Source organism: Malaclemys terrapin, chromosome 10 (genome assembly GCF_027887155.1).
Source record: "Malaclemys terrapin pileata isolate rMalTer1 chromosome 10, rMalTer1.hap1, whole genome shotgun sequence".
NCBI classification, from domain to species: Eukaryota; Metazoa; Chordata; order Testudines; family Emydidae; genus Malaclemys; species Malaclemys terrapin.
The window spans coordinates 48,405,897-48,428,414 of NC_071514.1; the positions used below are offsets into that span (position 1 = coordinate 48,405,897).

At 46.7% G+C, this 22,518-nt stretch overlaps 1 protein-coding gene across 4 annotated transcripts in view; it reads right to left on the reverse strand.

Annotated features, from left to right (window-relative positions):
- Nucleotides 1-22,518, reverse strand: part of MAPK8IP3 (mitogen-activated protein kinase 8 interacting protein 3) — a 163,113-nt gene that overhangs the window by 54,233 nt on the left and 86,362 nt on the right. For all 4 annotated transcript variants that reach the window (XM_054041312.1, XM_054041314.1, XM_054041311.1 and 1 more), the window contains 2 exons: nucleotides 11,258-11,376; nucleotides 1,640-1,697 (listed from right to left, as the gene is read on the reverse strand). In XM_054041312.1, coding sequence (XP_053897287.1) covers nucleotides 1,640-1,697; nucleotides 11,258-11,376 — 177 coding nt within the window. The remainder of the gene's footprint in view (nucleotides 1-1,639; nucleotides 1,698-11,257; nucleotides 11,377-22,518) is intronic.

The following is a 22,518-nucleotide window of genomic DNA, read 5'->3' on the forward strand; positions in this document are numbered from 1 at the left end:
GAGCACACCACAAAAGGCAGACATAGTGTAATCTGCCCCCCATGTTAGGTCGCATCTTGATCACTAATAAAGTTTGGCTTAAGCTCCACAGCATGAGGTTTAATATCCTTTCTATTATTTTTTGTTATCATTCAGCTGTGGATATTCTTGATAGCCATCACATCCCTTTTTTGAATAGTGTTACGTTTTTAGCCTCAACAATTTTAATGTGGCAATGAGTTCCACAGTCTAATTGTGTGTTGTTTAAAAAAGTATTTCCTTTTATTGGCTCCCAATTTTCCTCCTTTCAGTTTCTTTGACTGTCTTTGTTCTGGTATTATGAGACAGAAAGAACAGAAGTTTCTAATCTACCTTCTTGATACCATTCATGGCTTTATATATTATCATGTCCCCTCTAATTTGTCTCCTTTCTAAGGTAACAATCCCAATATTTTCAATCTCTCTTTATATGAGAGATTTTCCAGGCTCTTTATCATTCCCAATCCCCTTCGCTGAACCCCCTTTAATCCTGTAATATTCATTTTGAGATGGGATGACCAGTACAGCACACAATAGTCTATATAAGGATGTCCCACCAACTTATGTAATGGCATTATATTTTTTCTGTATTATTCTACAGCCCATTTCTTATTCATTCTAACTTTTGGTTAGCTTTTCTGACTACAGCTGCACACTGAGCAGAAGTCTTCATTGACCAGTCTACAATGATGGCCAAGTCCCCTTCTTGTGTTGATACAATTAATTTAGAACTCTGACAGGTATGTGAATAACTTAAATTTTTCCCTCCAATGTATGTTACTTTGCATTTATCAACCCTGAATTTGTTTGTCATCATACTGCCCATTCACCTAGCTTGTTCAGGTCTCTTTGAAATTCCTCACAGTCCTCTCTGGTCCGACTAACCTAAACATCTGCAAATCTTGCTATCTCACTACTCATCCCCATTTCCAGATCACATGTACTATATACATATACTAAACAACAAAGAACATAGTATGGAACCCTGAGGCACCCAGGTATTAACTTTTTGCCATGATAATATCCTACTATTTGTTTCCTATCTTCTAGCCAGTTTTTGATCCATGACAATACTTTGCCTCTTACCCCATGACGACTTAACTTTTTTAGTAGCCTGCTGTGCAGGACCTTGTCGGCAGGCTTTTTGAAGTCTAAATAAATTATTTCAACTGGTTCTCTTTTATCTACCACTTTGCTGATATGTTCAAAGAATTCTAAGACATTTGTGAGTCGTGATTTTCCTTTGCAGAAGGCAATTATTGCAGTGAAGAGTTCAGAACATTATAATTTCCTAACGGTCACCTGTCCCATTCTGGACTGCTCCAGCTACCAACGAAGTTAATGAAAAGCCTGCCATTGACTTCAAGAGGTGTAAGGCCCTACAAGCATGTGTGTGGAATGTTCAGTCAAGTGACTGTACAAAAGAAATATGCAAAGGAAAGCCCCTCAAACATGGCTTGAGGAAGAGGAACTCCAAGGAGCCAAAACCATCAAAGAAAGGTTGCCAAACCAGAAGCCAACATGTCTCGATGAGGCAGGAATTCTGATGCAGATCTATTCCAAGATGACAAGAAGCATATAAAAATAGATAAGCAGCTCAGAACATGCAACGATTTCTTACTTGGTCTCCAGAAGTTGCGAGTTCTCCAACAGCAGATTCCCCACTTCTTTGCCCATTCCTGAAAAAAGAGGCCCGGAAGTTTTGATCTGCACCTCCAGAAAGACAGAGCTTTATTCTGGGCTAATTGACTCATGCTTAGGAAGAGAAATAGCTTTTGCTAGGCAGCCTTACAGCTGTGTGTCCTGCTGCAGAGTGCCTCCTGCTGAAATAATACCTAACAGCAGCAAATGTGTCCGTGTGTCTTTTCTGTAAAGAATACAATTTTTTTTTTACCACTTACCTAAATACACACAAGCTTCCTTGAGGGGATGGGCCAAGGAGATGGTTGCACTAAAGCTGGTTAGGAGAAGCTGGGTCTAAGACTCCCACTCCAACCCTGACATACTACAACTGTTCCTTATAGTGACTGCTATGGATGGAAGCTAGGAGTTCAGGGGTTCTTAGTGTCCACAGATTTATAGCAATGCAGAGTGTTGTCCAATTTACAACCCATCAGCGGGTGTCACAAAATTTTTGCTTTTCTTAGTATAGAAGCCAAATCCCCAGTCCTTAAATATACCCATTTTCAGAATTCTTGTAGCCAGCTCCATGCACATGAAGGCTCCATGGCACCATCCTCGTCCTACTACTGCAATCTTAGCAGGGTTTTACATAGGGTGCCCCCTTGTTTCTTTAGTTTTATTTAGGCATCTCTAAAGATATTAAGATTAATTCAGAGCCACAATACTGCAGGCCCTAATCGTAAAAGGTGTGCCGCTGTGGCACAAATGCAGCTCACACACAGGGCTATGAGGTTGCACTTTTGCATGCACATTTTTAAAGATCTGAGCCTAAGAGCGAGGGCTGAGTTCATTACTTTTAAGTGAAACTGAAAGGGGACCAACCCATCAAGGACAGTTTCCTGCTCGAAGGGATTCTTTGGGTTACAGCTATAGAGACAGTCCCCTCCCCAATGGGGGCCAAACAGAATTCTAGGGGGTAGAAGCATAAAGACAACCCCTCTCCCCTCATGGCATGACACTGATGCTTAGATAGCATTCTCTCACTACAGATGATGAAGTACAAAAAGCTCACACAACTGCCATGGTTTGCGAAGTTCTCCATCATATTACCTTGCTGTACAAAAATTCCTTCCTTTATAACAGATATAGAAATTATTCAAGGTGTAAACTCACTTTTACAGGAAAATAATAAATGACTCACACTTGAAGTAAATGGAAGTTAGAGAAACAACACTTCGACACACAGATCCTCTTCCCACAATTAGATGGGATGGGTTCATGATGGCAAAAGCAAATTCCCAGCAAGGATGGACAAGAAGCAGCATTTTAAAAAGTAAAAATTAAAAAATACTGAATAGACAGGAAATGAATCACTTTGATGTTTCAGGCTACGTGTTCTCAGGGTGCTGGGGGTGGGGAACACTACAAACACCTCAGAAGTGGGAGACAAAAACTCCAAGTTGGGTGTTAACCTACTAAAAACGTATTTCTGTTGTGGGGGAAGAGGAATGAGAAATGCCCCCTTTCTTTCCTCCTACAGATGATCACATATGTGGTACGGTGCTATCCACTAAGCTCAGAGATTATGGGCATGGGACTCTGGTTATAAAGTGACTAGGGATGTAAAAGTTTAACCGGTTAACCGATAAGCATCAGTCTTATTGATTTCAGTTAACAATTAAACTCCCCTGACGCCTGTGCCTGGGAACGAGGAGGCAGTAGAGCCCCGCGCACCAGCCAGCAGTGGAGTCCTGGGCATAGTGGGGCAGAACTCCTTAATGGCTAACTGTTTAACCGATAGAATTTTAATAGGTTAAACAGTTACTATTTTTAAACTCTACTTATATCCCTAAAAGTGACATTCCCACCCCCTCCTACTGGCTTTTAGCAATAAACTAAATTAAATGTATATCTAATAGCATTTTCAGAAATGGCATAGTGATGTTCCAGAAGCAGAAGGGAGGAATGGGTAATGGGAGTTCATGTGTAGGACCTTCTTTGGATTACTCCTTTCTGCATTTTGATTCCCTTGCTACTTATTGGGTACTGGTGCATCTCCAGTACAGAAAGTAGCTGTGATGGAGAGGATCAGCCAATCACCCCAGAACTAGAAGCTCCACACTGTCCAAGCCACAGATACCTTCCCAAAAACGGCACAGTGGAAACTACAGGACACCTTACCCCAGGAATGGTACAGAGGGCTATTTATGTAAATAGAGGACAGGAGACAATCTTCCCCAAAGCAGCAGCATGGTATTCCAAGACAACCTGATCTTAGTGCACAGAGTGGGGAAACTCTGAGAAGTTAGCAGAGGGACAACCCAATCTATATGAAGAGAACTCTGGGGTGGAATTAAAAGGAGATCTTTTCATGTACCCCTGCATGCAACCAAAGTGAGGAAAAACCTGGGAAGACAGAGACATATTTTACAGAGTCATCCCATACTATAGATCTTCCATATTCAGACAGACAGTCACAGTCTGAAGCATCAAAGTGGATGATCAACTACATCCAGAAACAAAAGGGAAGCCCAAATCCACAGAAACTTAGCTATTGTCTCCTGTGTCTAAGAGATGACATCACCACCACAAAAAACAAAACCAAGAGAACTCAAGAAGCATGAAGAGATGTTGGGTGGACAAAAGGAGTTAAGAAAAAACATATTTTAAAAATGGCCTTCGCCTTACCAAAGAAATCATCCCGCACTATGAGAGCCATTCCATACGAGAAGGGGAAACAGAAAGAGATGGGGACAAAGGGAGAGGGGAGAAAGAAAGGAAGAGAAAAAAGCAGCCATTAAGTACCAATCTGTAAACAGCAAATAGAGCAGCTCATCAGTGTGTATGAATGTGTGTGCGTGGTACATACTATGACGTGTGTGATACAGTGATACATATTCATGTATGTGTGCATGGTGTACATTGTGATGCTCAGTAGGGGCAAGTCTATATCCTGCTCACTAGAGCTTGGCCTAACAGGGATTTAAAGCCTGAGATATCAGAATATGCTCCACAGGATTTCCTGTTCCATTTCCATCTTAATCATCTCCCACCCCCACAACAAAGGTAACTAACCAGACAGCATGGACAGGGCATGGGAAAGACAGCGGGAGAGGGAAATTAAAATGGGGGGAAATCATAGTTTATATCCAGGGTGCCCTTCCTCTCTTTACATAGGGTCACGCCCATTTCCTTACACAGGAACATTCCACATGCCCACTCACTTCAGTGGGGCTTTTCCTGGGGAAATATCTTAGGCTTTGGTCTTTCATGGGAGAATGATAAAGAAAATCCAGACCAAAAGAAAGGAAGATGCATGCTGCTTTCCCTTTCCTTGACAAAGCTCTCTCAGTGCTCTGTAGGCCCAACCCTGAGAGGCACTGGCTTTCTCAACTCCCAGGGAGTCAATGGGACATGAAGTCACTCAGCACGTCTGCACTGCCCCCAAAGACATTTGTATCTGCACGTCAACTGCCTTGGATAGGCAGTAAAGGCCCAATCCAACTTGGGAACTGGATCAGGCCCTAAGTGCACTGTAAGAGAAGGATCAAATTCTCCAAATGTAGGGCTCCCAGGGATGACTTCTGATGGCAGAATGTGGCCCTAAAGCAGTGAGTTTCCTTTACAAAAACAGCGTAATAGGAAGGCACAGAGACAGCATCTGCAAAATGTTTAACCAGGAGGACAAGGCTTCAACAAAGAGCAGAAGTTTTGCCACTTTCAAGTCCATCTCAATCTTCATTCATTTGGAGTAAGGAGAAGAACCTAAGCTAGATTTCTGTGCCCACCTGGATTGGGCTTGGGGTACAGCTCCTGCCCTGACAAAAAGGAACTTTCCACCCCAGACTAGAGGGAAAGACATAGTAGGGTTTCCTCGTGGTCCTATTAAGAGCGTGGAGCGAACCTACAGAAAGCCACCCAAAAAAAAAAAGGCTTATCAAGACATAGCAGGCATGTGAGCATAAAGCAGAGATGTTGTATTATATCAGGACTTATCAGTGCAAGCCAATCAAACAAGGAAAAGGCAGAACAAAGGCTGCAAAACCAACTCTGATTGGACAGCAGCAGGGGAGTATCATGTGTATACCACATCATTCAATCTAAACTCAACAAGGATAAAGAGAAACAAGGAAACTGAACAGAGGAGAGATACACACCTGAGAACTCCCCTAAGGGCCATGTCCAGCGAAGCACAGAGAGACAGGGGGGAAAAGGAAGCGAAAAAAGGATCAATCAGTGACTGAAACCAACAAAATCAAAATTTTGTTAAAAAAATTAACAATGATTCAGCCATTTCAATGTCAAAACGCATGAAATAGTAAGGACAGGACCTGCCATGACTGCAGATGGCATGACTCAACATACAGGACATAAAAAAAATCAAGGGAAGGTAACCCACAATGAACCTGGAACCATAATGCCTTGGTTATCAGTTTTGCAGACAAGAATCTGACGAGGCCGTGACTTCCTATGCTAGATGAACCTTTGTTTTCCTATGATATGTTCTATTTAAAACTGCTGGCCAAAGGCTAGTTCCCATATCCCGCCTCTTCCTCCTCCTCACCTAAGTGAATGATATATTTGTCTTTCCCAACCATATCTCATAGTACCAATGATGTAGTCAAAGGATGCTTTAACCTGCAAATACAGCCATTAGTATTTAAAACAGTCTTTATACCCCAACCCCGGGACTGGCTTTGTTATTTGGCTTCAACTTCTGTGATGAAATAATATATAACTTACCACTAGTATATTAGCTGAATCTCTCTCTTCATCACAAAACCTCTTTTATGAAAAGCAAGGTCGCCAAAGTAAACATGGCCAGGTCACCTAGCAGTGAAAAGAAGGACCCTCCCATAGCCATAAACAGCATCTATTTTGCCCCTCACCCTTCAGCTCCAGATTTTTATGGGCAGTGAAAACTGGAAGGGTGTTTGTGTGTGTGAGAGAGACACACACATACTGTATCTACAGTAAATACAGTGAGATTATAGCAGTAAAAAATGAACATGCAGGAGTAAATGAGAAAGAATGTTCATCGGGTTGTAGTTGGAAAGAGGGGAATTCAATTAACAATTATTACTAGTAAATAATTGTTTATATTCCACACCACTCTCTCAACTACATCCTTACATGAACAAATGTATATGAAGCTATAACAAAGCAATGGGAAATCTGGATTTAACCAATGAATTTAGACCATTCTCTCCAAAGCTGCAAAAAAGAGTACCAAGAAATGATAGTCCAAAGCTAGCTTTGCAAACATCCAGAAAGACAGACTAAAATCCCTCCAACCAGGAGATAAATATGCTTCCTGAGGATTGTACAAGAATAACTTCTGTAGACATCTATTGTTTTAAAGGCATCACAAATGACATTCTTCCGATATTAAGAATCTTAATCCACCCGGGAAAAATATATTTGGAAGACTTTGCACCCATTTTTGGGTCTCCAATATTAGAATCAAGGCTAGACTGTCTCATTTACACTGGTGACAGCCTGAAATAACTCTATTGGCTTCCATTGATTTACACGGTGAGAGTTCAGAATCTGGTCCAAAAATAGAAAGAGCGCTTCTTAATTTCTGGATCCTGTTGAGCTCTCTCTCCACTGTTTGTACCATGTCTACTTCATGCAATTTTCTCTGTGATTCTTCAGGCTGTAGTCAGGATGAAGGAAAAAGAAGTGCCCCAGAGATAACAACTTGTCGGAAAAGAGCAGAAAAACCAACAGATTCACTACGATCAAGCCCTAGCTTTTTTTATGGCTAAACTGCAGCTTTATCAAAGATCTTTAGAACTTTGAGTGTGTGAGGGCAGAAGGAACAATAAACTAAATTAGCCTTTTTGTCTGTGAGTTTGAGAAAGCATTTATAGCCAGAGCCTTCTAAAACTTATGATGGATTAAATATAAAAGTATAACATTTAAAATCTTCGACCTGCCTCCCTTCCCTCACCCCGTCCTAGCAATGTGTGCTTCATATCATCCAAATCAAAACTTCCCTTAGATTAGGTCACCAGAACCCAACAAAAGGCCTAAATAGATTAACATAATTTCCAGGAAACTGATAGGCCTCACTTCATCCCATTTCCCAGGCTTGTAAGGGAATCCATAAAAGCCTCCCCACCTAGATGGCCAGAGTCATTACAACAGCTTTGAGACTGTAAGCTGTATCCACCCTCAGTGATGAGCCACAGAGGCCTCCTGATGATTGTATGGAGTTCTGTTGCTCTAATCAAAACCAGAAAATTGTCGAGGGCAGAATCACAAAAAAGCTGGTGACTGAAAAATCCTATCCTATGATCCTCAGTAGGACGGCAGGGGAGGACATGCTTTAATATGTTTCTTGGTGTAACAACTTGGGTATGTAGGATGAAAAATCAGAAGCTTTCAGAGTGATCCTGGAGGTCTTCGAAATTCTTCCTTGGTGACAGGTTCATTTTCCTGGTTGATCTCTAGGAAGGACAAATCTTTCCATAGAAAGAGTAGTCATTCAGGACTGGGAAAACATAAAGCAAGAGTCTTGTTTAGGATGGCACTTCATTTGACATGGTATAAGGTAGGACTTCTTAGAAAAGAGAGGAGTTCTGTGAATATAAACTATTAAGTACTTCCTTTTGCTAATATATTTAAGCCCTAAGGATTTCCTTTTAATTGGGCTCTTAGTGCTTTTATTACAATGGGTTTTGCTTTTGTGGAGCATTTTTAGGTATTTCATCACCTAGAGTATGCTCCTGCTTCTACAGTATATTTAATAAATGAAGAGTGAAGAGAACAACCCCAAATTCAGTTACTGTGAAGGTTTACTACAAGACCCACTCACAGAAAGAGGAACCTACAAATAACAAGACAGGTGAAGACACTGCCCACAAACAGTAACACTCCCAATATGGGGTAGCCAGCAAAAAATAGCTTGCTTTTAAACATCAAGAAGAGGGCAAAATAGAAGCCTCAGTTCCAAACAGGAGCAAACTGAAGTTTAAAGAAACTCTCTTCTTTCCATCTCAGTGTGCAACAAGGAGAAAAAGGAAACAGTCTTTTGCATCTGAACAAAGAGGCAGCTCAAGGCACTTACGTTTAGTATGGAGAAGAAAAGACTGAGAGGGGACATGGCAACAGTTTTCATGTACATAAAATGTTATTACAAAGAGGAGGGAGAAAAATTTTTCTCGTGAACCTCTGAGGATAGGACAAGAAGCAATGGGCTTAAATTGCAGCAAGGGAGGTTCAGGTTGGACATTAGGAAAAACTTCCTGTCAGGGTAGTTAAGCACTGGAATAAATTGACTAGGGAGGTTGTGGAATCTCCGTCACCGGATGTTTTTAAGAACAGGTTAGACCAACACTTGTCAGGAATGGCCTAGTTATTATGTAGTACTGTGTTGAGTGCAGGGGACAGGACTAGATCATCTCTCGTGGTCCCTTTCAGTCCTACACTTCTATGGTTCTATGATTCTGTTATTTCAGGTGCCCAATTTGAGAACCTTAGGCCTGATTGTCAGAAGTCCTTAGTGCTTAGAGGTGAAGTAATCTTTGAGTTCATTAATTTGTAGGTGCTTAGCACCACTGAAAAGCAGCTTCAAAGTGTCTCAAGCTGTTCAAACAAAATGTGTGACCACTTGAAACTCTGGGCCTAAGTTTGTCACAGACTGTGCTGGGCCAGGCCCCTTCAGACTACAGGGTCTGAACCCCAAGGTTCTTGCGAGTGAATTCCAGGTAGACAAGACACAATGAACTGGGAATGTACTGTTCCAAGTAGTTTTTAAGCTGAGGTTGTCATTCTCCTGAATGACAAACATTTCAGAACCTGATGTTTCCTGACAAGTAGAAAGCAAACAACATCAAGCAGCAGTTGACACGAACAGAGAATACGATTGCTGACAGATTGCCAGACAGTGCTCTTACAGACAGGAGAAGCACAAGGGGAGAAGGATAAAACAGATGGGCAGCAGCTAGATTTTCAGTAGCTATAGCAATCTGACTCTTTTGGGAAGAGAGGAGCCAACAATGTATGCTGAGATGGGTAACCAAAATTCATGCTACAGTAGACAGATGAAGATCTAACATCCATGTACAGTTTCTACTAAAGTCTCCTTCACTCTGAGTGGCAGTGTCAGACCTTATGATGGTTCATAATATCCCTGTCTCTGACAGTACTCGTGCTTCACCCTTGATCAGACGTATTCTTCCATAAGAGCTGGTAAACACAATTATAATAAATGTCTGCAAAAGTGCTGCCTCCCGTCATATACAAGCCAAGTTCCTCAGTAACAATGAGTTGTTTTCAACTGGGCTCTTCTCCAAAATTATTCATCAGTCCTGCATCAGAATCTAAACAATAAATGCCTTAGGACTCAGGCACTGGCCAGCATTTTTGTGATCTGCTGCTACTGCACAATGCAGCTGTTCCAAATGCTGCAAAGGTACTGCAATAAATAGGCTATAAACAATCACCTATGCAGCAACACACCATTGAGGCCTTAGAAGGTTTAGATATAGGGCTCATAGTCTGTTCTTGTCAAAAGTGATTTAGATATCTTTTTATTTTTTACAGAGATGGTCCATTGCAATTTTGCAACAAGATCACAAACTGGCTTGGCTGAATCTACATCCAAAGTACTTTGGTGAATACTGTATTTTCAGAATCAATGATGAGATAGGCCGTGAGCCTTTGCCATTTCAGCAAGCTCAAGAGACAACCAGCAAGAAAATATATTCACCCAACACACTTAATGCTTTCAAATACATCTCTTGCTTGTATTCGGAGCACAGAAGACATTCTGTGAGAGCCCTCTTATGTCTCAAGTTACTGAAGAACTCCTCAAATCAAGACATTGAGACTTGAGAGTGATGTACATAACTATAGGCTTTGTCGATCATATTTGCACTGTATTAACTTCTATGGGACTTAATCATATGCTTAAGGGCTCTCATGAATGGGATCTAGACACCCAAAGTTCTACCCCAGGAAGCACTGGGCTCAGTCTATAACCTGGGCTAGATTCCCTTCTTTGGCTGTTCCAAAGTCCTGGTCAGGAACCTCAGGTGATGTGCCCAGGTTTCAAGACATAATAAGCCCCTTCCAAGATTGCCCTAAAAGGTGTACGGCATTCTTTTTTATACTCTCTACAGCAGAGTAAACATACAATATAGGCTATAATATTTCTGTATAAAAAGAATTTTTTTGAAGTTTTTATAAAATTAGGAAAAGTGATTACTGTCTTGCAGAACAGTGGTCTGTTTTCAAATTTATATCAATCACTCCATATTCAATTGCAAGTGTCTGCAAAATTATCTTTGGGTGGTGAAAGGGAAGGAAGCACAAATGTTCTTCCAGGGAGTTTGTGCAGGAGAATCACACACAAAAATTAACCTACGCACACAGACAAAGACAGTCCTAACAAAACAAGTCCCAAAGCTATTAAAATGACTTTTTGTTAGTTATATTATGATTATTACATATTTCATTACTATACTGTCCCAAATTCCATCCCAAATTGTTTTTATTGACAAGGAGCCACAATTCTGAAAGGAAGAAAGAAAATTGTCTGTTTCTAAAGCTGTCACTCAGCCCTAACTACAGTGGAGTGAACACAGTTGTTATAAACATCTTTTACCTAGCAGATCTGCTCCTTCATCCACATCCCCGATGACTTCCGACCCTGCTGTGGAAAGTTCATGATACAGAGAGTCTGTGTTGATGCCAAAAGCTTTGTTGACAATCCCCTGTGTTGGGCTGTTGTTGGAGGAAATAAAAAGAAGGAATCTTGTTACTTGGAAATATTTTAGATAGAAGATTCCTCTCCTGAATTATCGAACAAAGTAGATCACTGCAATCAAAATACAGATATCTTTCCATTCATTCACTATAGGGCTGAGACCGTGGACTTACTATGTAAGGGATAAATATACCTTACTCCTCATATCAAGGACAAGTATCCTTCAGGTTCCTAATATGAAAGATGTACCTCCAGTGTCCCTTAGATCAGCATAGCAGGCCTAGCTCAGATCAACAGATTAATGCGAAACTCCTTTAAAAATCATATTGTTTTATATTTATTATATAAAAACCAGAATGTTTCCTACTAACTGGAGCTCCTAACTCTGATTATTAGTATTCATTTGTTTTATCGTAGATCTTGGAGACCATTCAATCCCACAATTCCATCAGTTCAGGTACATGGCTGGCACCCACTACAATGGTGGGGCCAGATAATTATTTAAAAATTGAAAACAACAACAATAACGTAATTTCTCCTACATACGTGAGGGAGAAATTAGCCTGTAGGGATTTGTTTATTCTTTTAGTGAGCATGTGTGCATAGCTATATATGTGTGAGTGGACTTATTTAGGAAAAGGTAAATCAAAGAGATAAACCTTACATTTAGTATTGGAAATAGCAAGGTCTGGGATCTTTTTTATCCTCAGTTGGGAGCAAGTTCCAGATTCTTGGTCTGATTCCTGTGAAAGTTCCCTTTCCTGCACACATGAGCCTCCTCCTATTTGTTGACAGTTTCATGGCTCCAATGGAACACAGGTGTTGTGGGAGGTCATGATCATTGAGGGGGATGCAACCTCTCAGGTAACCAGAGCCAATCTGGTTTGAATACTGGAATAAACACCTTGAACTGCATTCTACTGTATTGGGAATCAGTGCAGAAAGTGATATGTTCACAGCTTTCTGCTAAGCAGACAGATGATAATGTTCAGTACCACTGGAACTTATCTCAGGTTTTGTAGCTTCATTCCTAGATATACTACATTTCTGTAATCTAGCCTGGAGGTCATGAATCCATGGGGCACTGTGGTCAGCTGTGACTCACAAAATGAGGCACACACTGCTGGCCATTTGCAAGTCATGCCTGACCAACCTGATTGCCTTCTATGATGAGATAATTGGCTCTGTGGATATGGGGAAAGCAGTGGACGTGATATATCTTGACTTTAGCAAATATTTTTATACGGTCTCCCACAGCATTCTTGCCAGCAAGTTAAAAAAGTATGGATTGGATGAATGGACTATAAGGTGGATAGAAAGCTGGCTAGATCATCAGGCTCAACGGGTAGTGATCAATGGCTCCATATCTAGTTGGCAGCCGGTATCAAGCGGAGTGCCCCAGGGGTGTGTCCTGGGGCCAGTTTTGTTCAACATCTTCATTAATGATCTGGATGATGGGATGGATTGCACCCTCAGCAAGTTTGTGGATGACAATAAGCTGGCGGGAGAGGTAGCTACGCTGGAGGGTAGGGATAGGGTCCAGAATGACCTAGACAAATTGGAGGATTGGGCCAAAATAAATCTGATGAGGTTCAACAAGGACAAGTGCAGAGTCCTGCACTTAGGATGAAAGAATCCTATGCACAGCTAGAGGCCGAGGACCAACTGGCTAAGCTAAGCAACAGTTCTTCAGAAAAGGACCTGGGAATTACAGTGGACTCTCATCCAACTTCTCGTCAACAGTGTGCCCTTGTTGCCAAGAAGGCTAACGGCATATTAGGCTGCATTAGTAGGAGCACTGCCATCAGATAGTGATTATTCCCTTCAATTCGGCACTGGTGAGGCCACATCTGGAGTATTGCATCCAGTTTTGGGCCCCCACTACAGAAAGGATGTCGACAAATTGGAGAGAGTCCAATGGAGGGCAACAAAAATTATTAGGGGTCTGGGGCACATGATTTACGAGGAGAGGCTGAGGGAACTGGGCTTATATAGTCTGCAGAAAAGAAGAGTGAGGGGGGATTTGATAGCAGCCTTCAACTACCTGAGGGGGGGTTCCAAAGAGGATGGAGCTAGGCTGTTCTCAGTGGTGGCAGATGACAGAAAAGACGGTTACTCACCTTTGTAACTGTTGTTCTTCGAGATGTGTTGCTCATATCTATTCCAATTAGGTGTGCGCGTGCTGCGTGCACAATCATCAGAGAATTTTTACCCTAGCAACACCTGGTGAGTCGGCTGTAGAGCAACCTGGAGTGGCGCCATCATGGCACTGGATATATACCCTAGCCGGCCCAGTGCCCCCGCAGTTTCTTCTTGCCGGCAACTCCGACAGAGGGGAAGGAGGGCGGGTTTGGAATAGATATGAGCAACACATCTCAAAGAACAACAGTGTAGAAGGGTTCGGTTGGAGTCGCCCCTCTCTGGGGTGGCTGGGAGCCAGGCCGCCTCACTACTTAGGTCCGGTGAGTCGGGGAATTAGCCGGGTGAGGCAGGAAACAATCAAGGGCTCAGGCCCTCAGGCAGGGGCTGAACAAATAGTTCAGTGACAGGCCCGGACCTGGGTCAGGGCGGGCAGCAAGCATCCAGTCAGGAGCTCAGGCCCTCAAGTAGGGGCTGAGCAAATAGTTCCGGAACAAGCCCGGGCCCTGGGTCAGGGCGGGGCAGCAAACAAACAGTCTAGAGCTCAGGCCCCAGGCAGGGGGTGAGCAAATAGTTCAATATCAGGCCCAGGCCCTGGGTCAGGGCGGGGCAACACACAGTCTGGAGCTCAGGCCCTCAGGCAGGGGCTGAGCAAAATAGTTCACTATCAGGCCCAGGCCCTGGGTCAGGGCGGGGCAACACAAAGTCTGGAGCTCAGGCCCTCAGGCAGGGGCTGAGCAAAATAGTTCACTATCAGGCCCAAGCCCTGGGTCAGGGTGGGGCCACACACACAGTCAGGAGCTCAGGCCCTCAGGCAGGGGCTGAGCAAAAAGAGTTCAGGAACGAGCCCAGGCCCTGGGTCAGGGCAGGGCAGCAAACAAACTGTCTGGAGCTCAGACCCTCAGGCAGGGCTGAGCCAATAGTTCAATAACAAGTCCAGGCTCCTGGTTCTGAGCGTCTGGGAAGAGGGGGAGACTGCCACCCGTGAGTGGGGTGGCAGGGGGGTGCAGGCCCACCCACTCCACTGCGGAGGGCCGGCTCCAGGCACCAGCTTACCAAGCAGGTGCTTGGGGCAGCCACTTCGGAGAGAGGCGGCACATCCTGCTGTTCGGCGGCCGGTCCCTCACTCTCATTTGGAGCGAAGGACCTCCCACCGAATTGCTGCGGCAGATCGCAATCGCGGTGTTTTTTTTGGCTACTTCGGGCAGCCAAAACCCTGGAGCTGGCCCTGCCACTGCGTCCCACCCCGGGGCCCTAACAGCGGCAGGCAGCCTGCTGCTGTGTCAGTGGGGATCCTGGCTACAACACACTGACATCGGCTCTGGGTGTGCCGCAACCAAACTAGGGTCGGCTGCCCCCAGCCTACTTCCTACCTCCCCCTCTAGCAATACCTGCGTCTAGTTGGTGTCCTCCACAGAATCAAGCACCATGGGCTCCTCAGGGTACTCGGCGAGCGGTAGGCTTGGCAGCTCCTCTGGGTCACTTCTCACTGGTAGGCTTAACAGCTTCTCCGGGGTCTGGTCGTCATCAGGCCTTGACTGGTATGGCCAGTCCTCGGGTCGGTCACAGGCTGCAGGAGTCTCCCCAGCTGGAGCTAGGCCCCCAGCGTCTGGCTTCTCCAGTGGCCAGGCAGCTTTTGAGCCCTGGGGTGGGGCTTTTATACTTCCTGTCCTGCGCTTTGACCTTTGGGGGGCGGGCGCAGGCTCCAGTGGCTCCGCCCACTTTGGCATCTGGAGGGGTTCGTCCCTCTCTGGGGTGGCTGGGAGCCGGGCCGCCTCACTACAAACAGTCACAAAGGTGAGTAACCGTCTTTTCTTCTTTGAGTGCTTGTTCATATCGATTCCAATTAGATGACTCCCATGCCTTACCTAGGCAGTGGGATCGGAGTGAAGTACTATGGATTGTAGGACTGCTCTATCGAACGCCGCATCGTCTCTGGCCTGCCTAATGATGGCATAGTGCGAAGCAAATGTAAGTACTGACAACCAAGTCGCGGCTCTGCAGATCTCCTGAACTGGTATGTGGGCCAGGAATGCTGCCGACGAGGCTTGAGCCCTTGTGGAGTGAGCCGTGATAGAAGGGATCGGGACACCCGCTAAATCATAGCAAGCACGAATACAAGACATGATCCATGAAGAGATCCGCTGGGAGAACACCAGGAGGCCCTTCATCTGGTCTGCTACCACGACGAAAAGCTGCGTCGTTTTCTGGAAAGACTTCGTACACTCATTGCAGAAGGCGAGAGCCCTACGAACATCTAGGGAGTGCAGCTGCTGTTCCTGACTACTGGCATGCGGTTTCAGGTAGAAAACCGGGAGGAAGATGTCTTGGTCGATATGAAAAGACGATACCACCTTGGGAAGGAAGGCAGGATGACGTCGTAGCTGCACCTTGTCCTTATGGAAGATCGTGTAAGGTGGTTCCGAGGTGAGAGCCTTGAGCTCGGAGACACGCCTTGCCTAAGTGATAGCAACGAGGAAAGCTGTCTTCCAAGAGAGGTATAAGAGGGAACATGTGGTCAACAGTTCAAAAGTGGCCCCTGTAAGCCTGGAAAGGACCAGGTTAAGGTCCCATGTGGGTACTGTCTGCCGAACCGTGGGTAGAGGCGGTCTAGTTCCTTGAAGAACCTACCAACCATGGGGTTGGCGAAGACAGAACGGCCATTCACTCCCAGGTGGAAGGCTGAGATGGCTGCCAGATGAACTCTGATAGAAGATATCGCCAGGCCCTGCCATTTCAGGCTCAGGAGATAGTCCAGGATGAGAGGTACAGACGTTTGGGTGGGGGGCGTGTCATGGAGAGAACACCAGCAAGAGAATCACTTCCATTTAGCCATATATGTAGCCCGAGTGGAAGGTTTCCTGCACCAAACGAGAGCAGAGGAGCTCTGAGTAGCTCAGCCATGCAGCATCCATGCCGTGATGTGGAGGGACCAAAGGTCAGGGTGACAGAGGCAGCCGTGATCCTGAGTAATCAGATCTGGAAAGAGGGGCAGCGGGACTGGGGCATCCACGGAGATCTCCAACAGCGTGGTGTACCAATGCTGCCTGGGCCATGCCGGGGCGACCAGGATCAGACATGTCTTGTCCCTGCGTACCTTGAGCAAGACCTTGTATACCAGGGGAAATGGCGGGAAGGCGTAAAACAGCCAGCTTGTCCACAGAAGCAGGAAGGCGTCTGTGAGGGAGCCCAGAGAGCGACCTTGAAGGGAGCAGAATGCCAGGCATTTCCGATTGCCGTGTGAGGCAAACAGATTGACCTGGGGAAACCCCCACTTCACGAAGATGGTATAGATCACATCTGGGCATATTGACCACTCGTGGGATTGGAAGGATCTGCTGAGGCGGTCCGCCAATGTGTTCTGGACCTCTGGGAGGAAAGATGCCACCAGGTGAATGGAGTGGGCTATGCAGAATTCCCACAGTCGAATGGCTTCCTGACAAAGGGGGGAGGATCGAGGGCCACCTTGTTTGTTGATGTAGAACATGGCCGTGGTATTGTCTGTGAGGACTGCTACACAATGACCATGCAGCTGCTCCTGGAAAGCTTGACAAGCCAGACGAACAGCCAACAACTCTCGAAGAGAGATCTGACTGGGTCCAGAGACCTTGTGTCTGGGTGTCCCCGAGATGGGCACCCCATTCCAGGGCTGACACATCTGTGACAAGGGATAAGGAGGACTGAGGGGTGTGGAATGGAACTCCTTCGCACACCAGCCATGGGTCCAGCCACCATTGAAGGGAGGCCAGGACTCTCTGGGACGGTGACCACAAGGTTCAGGTTGTCTCGGCCTGGGCGATAGACAGATGCCAGCCATGCCTGAAGAGGGCAGAGACATAGCCTGGCATACTTGGTTACATATGTGCAGGAAGCCATATGGCCTAGAAGATTCAGGCACGTTCTCGCTGTCGAGGTTGGGAAGTTTTGAAGGCTCATGATGAGACTCAACAAAGTTTGGAAGCGAGCATCTGGTAGGAGGGCTTGTGCGCACCCCGAGTCCAGGACCACCCCAATAAGTTCTATTCTCTGAGTCGGTTCTAGCGTCGACTTCTCCATGTTGAGGAGGAGGCCTAACTGACGGAACGTGAGCATAACTAGTTGGAGGTGAGACTGTACTTGATCCTTGGTACGTCCTTGGATAAGCCAGTAGTCGAGTTACGGGTATACCTATACACGTCGTCGATGGAGGAAGTCTGTCACAACCGCCATACATTTGGTGAACACCCGAGGGGCCGTGGAGAGAATGAAGGGAAGGACCACGAACTGATAATGTTTGTGGTTGACAACAAAGCGCAGGAAACGTCTGTGTGCTGGATGAATCGCAATGTGGAAATACACAACCTTCATGTCGAGGGCAGCGTACCAGTCTCCAGGATCCGGGGAAGGTATGATGGTGCCCAAGGTGACCATGCGGAACTTCAACTTTACCATGAATTTGTTGAGTCCACGCACGTCCAGGATAGGCTGCAGCCTGCCCTTTGCCTTGGGGATTAGGAAGTAATGGGAGTAAAACCCCCTACCCCTTAGCTCCCTTGGAACCTCCTCAATCGCTCCCATGGCAAGGACCATCCACACCTCCTGGATGAGGAGTTGCTCGTGAGAAGGGTCCCTGAAGAGGGATGGGGAGGAAGGATGGGATAGTGGGGAAAAAGAAAATTGGAGAGAGTATCCCCTTTCCACCGTGCGAAGGACCCAACGATCCATAGTTATGAGCGACCAAGCATGGTGGAAACGGGATAAACGATTCAGGAAGGGTGGGGGAGGATCCAGAATGAGGTCCAGTACACTGTCCTCGGGCATCCCTTCAAAAGTTTTGCTTAGGGCCTGCAGAGGGTTTGGATGGACCCTGGCTCTGCCTTGACTGGTGGTTAGAGAGCTTCCTCCTGCCACCACAGCCCCGCCTCCTGTGAAAATCCTGCCTCGGCCAAGGAGGGGGATAGGATCGTTGAAGCTGGGGCTTAAAGGGTTTTCGTTGGGTAACCGGTCTGTGCATGCCCAACAATTTCATTATGACCCTTGAGTCTGAGAGATTTTGGAGCCTTCAGTCTGTCTTCTGTGAGAACAGGCCTTCGCCCTCGAATTGAAGGTCCTGTAACGTCTGCTGAAGCTCCGGCGGAAAAACAGACGCTTGCAGCCAGGTGATATGCTGCATTGCAATCCCCGAGGAAAGGGTGCAAGCAGCGGAGTCTGCGGGTCTAACGAGGCCTGCAAGGAGGTCCATGCCACCGTTTTGCCCTCTTCCCCTAGGGCCCCAAACTCCTCACTGGACTCCGATGGAACCAGCTCTTTGAACTTCTGCATGGAGTTCCACAAATTATAGTTATAACGGCCCAGGAGCGCCTGCTGGTTTGCGATCCTGAGCTGAAGTCCGCCCACAGAGTAGACCTTGCGCCTGAATAGATCAAAGCGCTTGGCCTCCTTCGATTTGGGTGCAGGAGCCTGTTGTCCATGACGCGCCTTTTCGTTCACTGAGGTCACCCCCAGTGAACAGGGCTGTGAGTGGTTGAACTAATAGTCATACCCCTTAGAGGGGACATAGTACTTTCACTCCACCTTTTTAGCCATCAGAGGAATGGACGCAGGTGTCTGCCAGATTGTTCTGGCCGTGGCCTGGATGGTCCGAATGATCGGTAGGGCCACCCTGGATGGAGCCTCTGTTGACAAACCTCTATAACCTCCTCCGCTTGGAGGTTCATGTTATGTGCCACCCTACGTAAGAGGTCCTGGTGGGCATGGAGGTCTACTGGAGGGGGACCCGAAATGGCCATTCCCACTACCACCTCATCCTGTGACGATTAGGAAGAGGCCACGGGAGGAAGAGGATTGTCTGGGGCCTCTTGCTGGGTTGTGACCCATGGATCGGGGCCAGCTACCTCTGCGTCTGGATCAGGCACAGGAGTTGGGAGAGGGTCCGGAGGCAGGAGGGACATCCCTGCGGCCTCCATACCCCCAGAAGCAGGATGGTTGACAGTGGCCTCTGGCACTTGCGGCTCAGAAGGGGCTGAGCGAGATGCCCCGGAAGGAGCACCTTGGGCCTGGTGGTACGCCCAAGGCGTCCCAAAGGGCCACTGAGTAGACCCCTGAACAGGACCTTGTCCCTGCACCTGCGAGTGACCAGCCCCAGGGTCCAGGTAGCTGTGGTCCAAGCGGCAGCAGTCCGAAACACGGGACCCTGCGTCCGATCCCGTTGAACAAGAGGCAGAACGAGAGGGCCATGGTGGTGCTAAGTGGGATTACGCTGGTTCATGACAGCACAATGTGGATCGGTGCCGCAAGGCTGGAGAGCGGCGCCGGGACCGAGACCAGTGCCGAGGTCTAGACCAGTGCCGGGATCTGGACCTTGTCTGTGACGACGACCACTGACGGGAACGGCGTCTGGATCTGGACCTGCTCCTGGATGGAAACTGGCATACAGACCGGTGCCGGGAGTCTGAACGGTGCTGCGAGTATGACCGGTGCCGCGGAGAGCAAACGGCGCTGAAAACGGGAACGGGGCCAGCAGAAGAATAAGGGCTGGTTTGCCCCATGAAGGTAACCATGCGGACCGGTGCTGGAGCCTTGGACTGTTAAGGCAATGCCGACACGGTCATGGCAATCAGATCCCTTGCAGCCGCAAAAGTATCTGTCATGGAAGGAATCTGGACCTCGACCACGCTGCGAGTCGGGGAGTCCAGGTGCACCGGACTCAATGGCTCCACCCTCGGTGCCGGAGTCAACGGTGCCGAGGCCACTGCCCGTGTTCCCTGGCTTCCGCTGTGGGATGGGGATCTGCAAGCGCATCCGGAAGAGGCAAAGTCTGTTGAGGTGGACCAGCCCTTTCCGGGGGGGCGGGGCAGAGAGAGAAACCCCTCACCTCTAAAAACTACAACTACTAGACTAAACTACAACTATGACAACTAACACTATAACACTGTAACAACTGTGTACAAACAGCAATAAGAGCGCTAGGGAGAGTGGAGTGTTGGCTAAACTGAGCTCCACAGTTCCAACAACCGTCACGGGTGGTAAGAAGGAACTGAGGGGGCGCTGGGCCGGCTGGGGTATATATCCAGAGCCATGAAGGTGCCACTCCAGAGGGCTCCACAGCCGACCCACCGGGTGTTGCTAGGGTAAAAATTCTCCGATGATCATGCACACGGCGCACACCTAACCCTAATTGAAATCGATATGAGCAAGGACTCGAAGAAGAAGAAGGCGCAATGGTCTCAAGTTGCAGTGGGGGAGATCTAGGTTGGATATTAGGAAACACTATTTCACTAGGAGGATGGTGAAGCGCAGGAATGGGTTACCTAGAGAGGTGGTGGAATCTTCACCCTTAGAGGTTTTTAAGGCCCAGCTTGACAAAGCCCTGGCTGAGATGATTTAGTTGGGGTTGGTCCTGCTTTGAGCAGGGGGCTGGACTACATGATCTCCTGAGGTCTCTTCCAACTATAATCTTCTATGGTTCTATGACGTGGAGTTTTTTTTTATCTCCATGGCTATACTAGCATCTGATAGCACTGAAGAATTGGAGATAAACACCAATGCTGTGGACCAACATATTCTGAGACACACACCCTCACTAGTGGGCAGCAACAAACAGGAAGAGGACCACTTCTGGATTTACCAATTTAATAATTGAAACTTTAGGAAGCATTATGCATGTTAAAACAGCAAGTCCAAGGCTCAGTAACCTCAATGTACATTGTCCTTCTAACCAGCAGCCCCTAGTCTGTCTCCTTGGTGCACAGATTTCCTTGACTAAAGGGCTCTCTCCTTGTAGCTGCATCCCTGGGGTTCTTCTCCACTCATGTTCAGACTGATTATTCTTCATCTCATCAGCCACTCTCATGGCCTACAACATACACAACTGGCTCTGCCACAGTGGTGCCTCCTGCTGTTGTTCTCAGAACATTACACATGCCTCTCACACATTCTGGCCATACCGTCCTAAGAGGAAACTTTGCTCCTCGTCCCTGCATCATCCAAATTCTTCATGCTTCCTCCCCTGTCCAGTGCTTGTCCAAATGAAGACCACTCACCATGTGCTGTTTCATAAAAGACTTCCCTTTTATTGACTCTCTTTGCCATACATTCATCTAGGACAGGGGTCTCTAAACTACGGCCGTGGGCCAGATCCGGCCCGGGGCTTCCATTTGTCCGGCCCTCCAACCAATAGGGTAGAAGCGAACAGCAGAGTAGGCACCCCGAGCAGGCAGGGGGAGGGGCCACCGGCAGCAGCTCATGCGAGGCTGCAGCACAGCTGAGCTGTGCAGAGGGGTGAGTGCCTCTGGGAGCCAGTGTCCCCCTAAAAGGGGAGCCAACTAAGGGGAAAGTTGCTGCTGCAGCCGAGCAGGTACAGGGAGAAGCAAACAGGCAGGCTGCAGCAGAGTAGGCACGCCGAGCAGGCAGGGGGAGGGGCTGCCAGTGTAGTGAAGGATACTGCTCTGCTAGAAACGTGCTACTTATGGTGTACTGAGCATGCTTCACTACACCAGCAGCTGCTCGCCCGGGTCGGGTGGGGTGGGGGGTAGCTCAGCTGAGCTGTGCAGAGGAGTGAGTGCCTCTGGGAGCCAGTGTCCCCCCCAAAAGGGGAGCTAACTTAGGGGAGAGTTGCTGCTGCAACGGACCCCTGCCTCTTAGAGTAAAAATACAAGCCGATGCTTAATTACATCTCCAATAAATGGAGTAAAGAAGATGGAAATTAACAATTTTATAATGGTTAAATTTTAACTACAGCACTAATAGAACCAAATAGTATTTGTATGATACAAATGTGTGAGTTTTTAGAAATAACATTAAAAAAAATTTATGTGAAATAATTTTTAATGCATTGACAAATATTTTATGTGATTTCACAGTACCTGCATCAATTAACTTTTATACCTGATTTAGAATTTAATGCAACACTGAGACAGTAAAATAGTGTTGTTTTTTAACAGTTTTGCATATATTTGCATATATTTAATTTTTTCCACAGTCGCTTTGGCACGCGAAGCCCATTAAAAAATCTAATATGGCCCTCGTCTCATAAAGTTTGG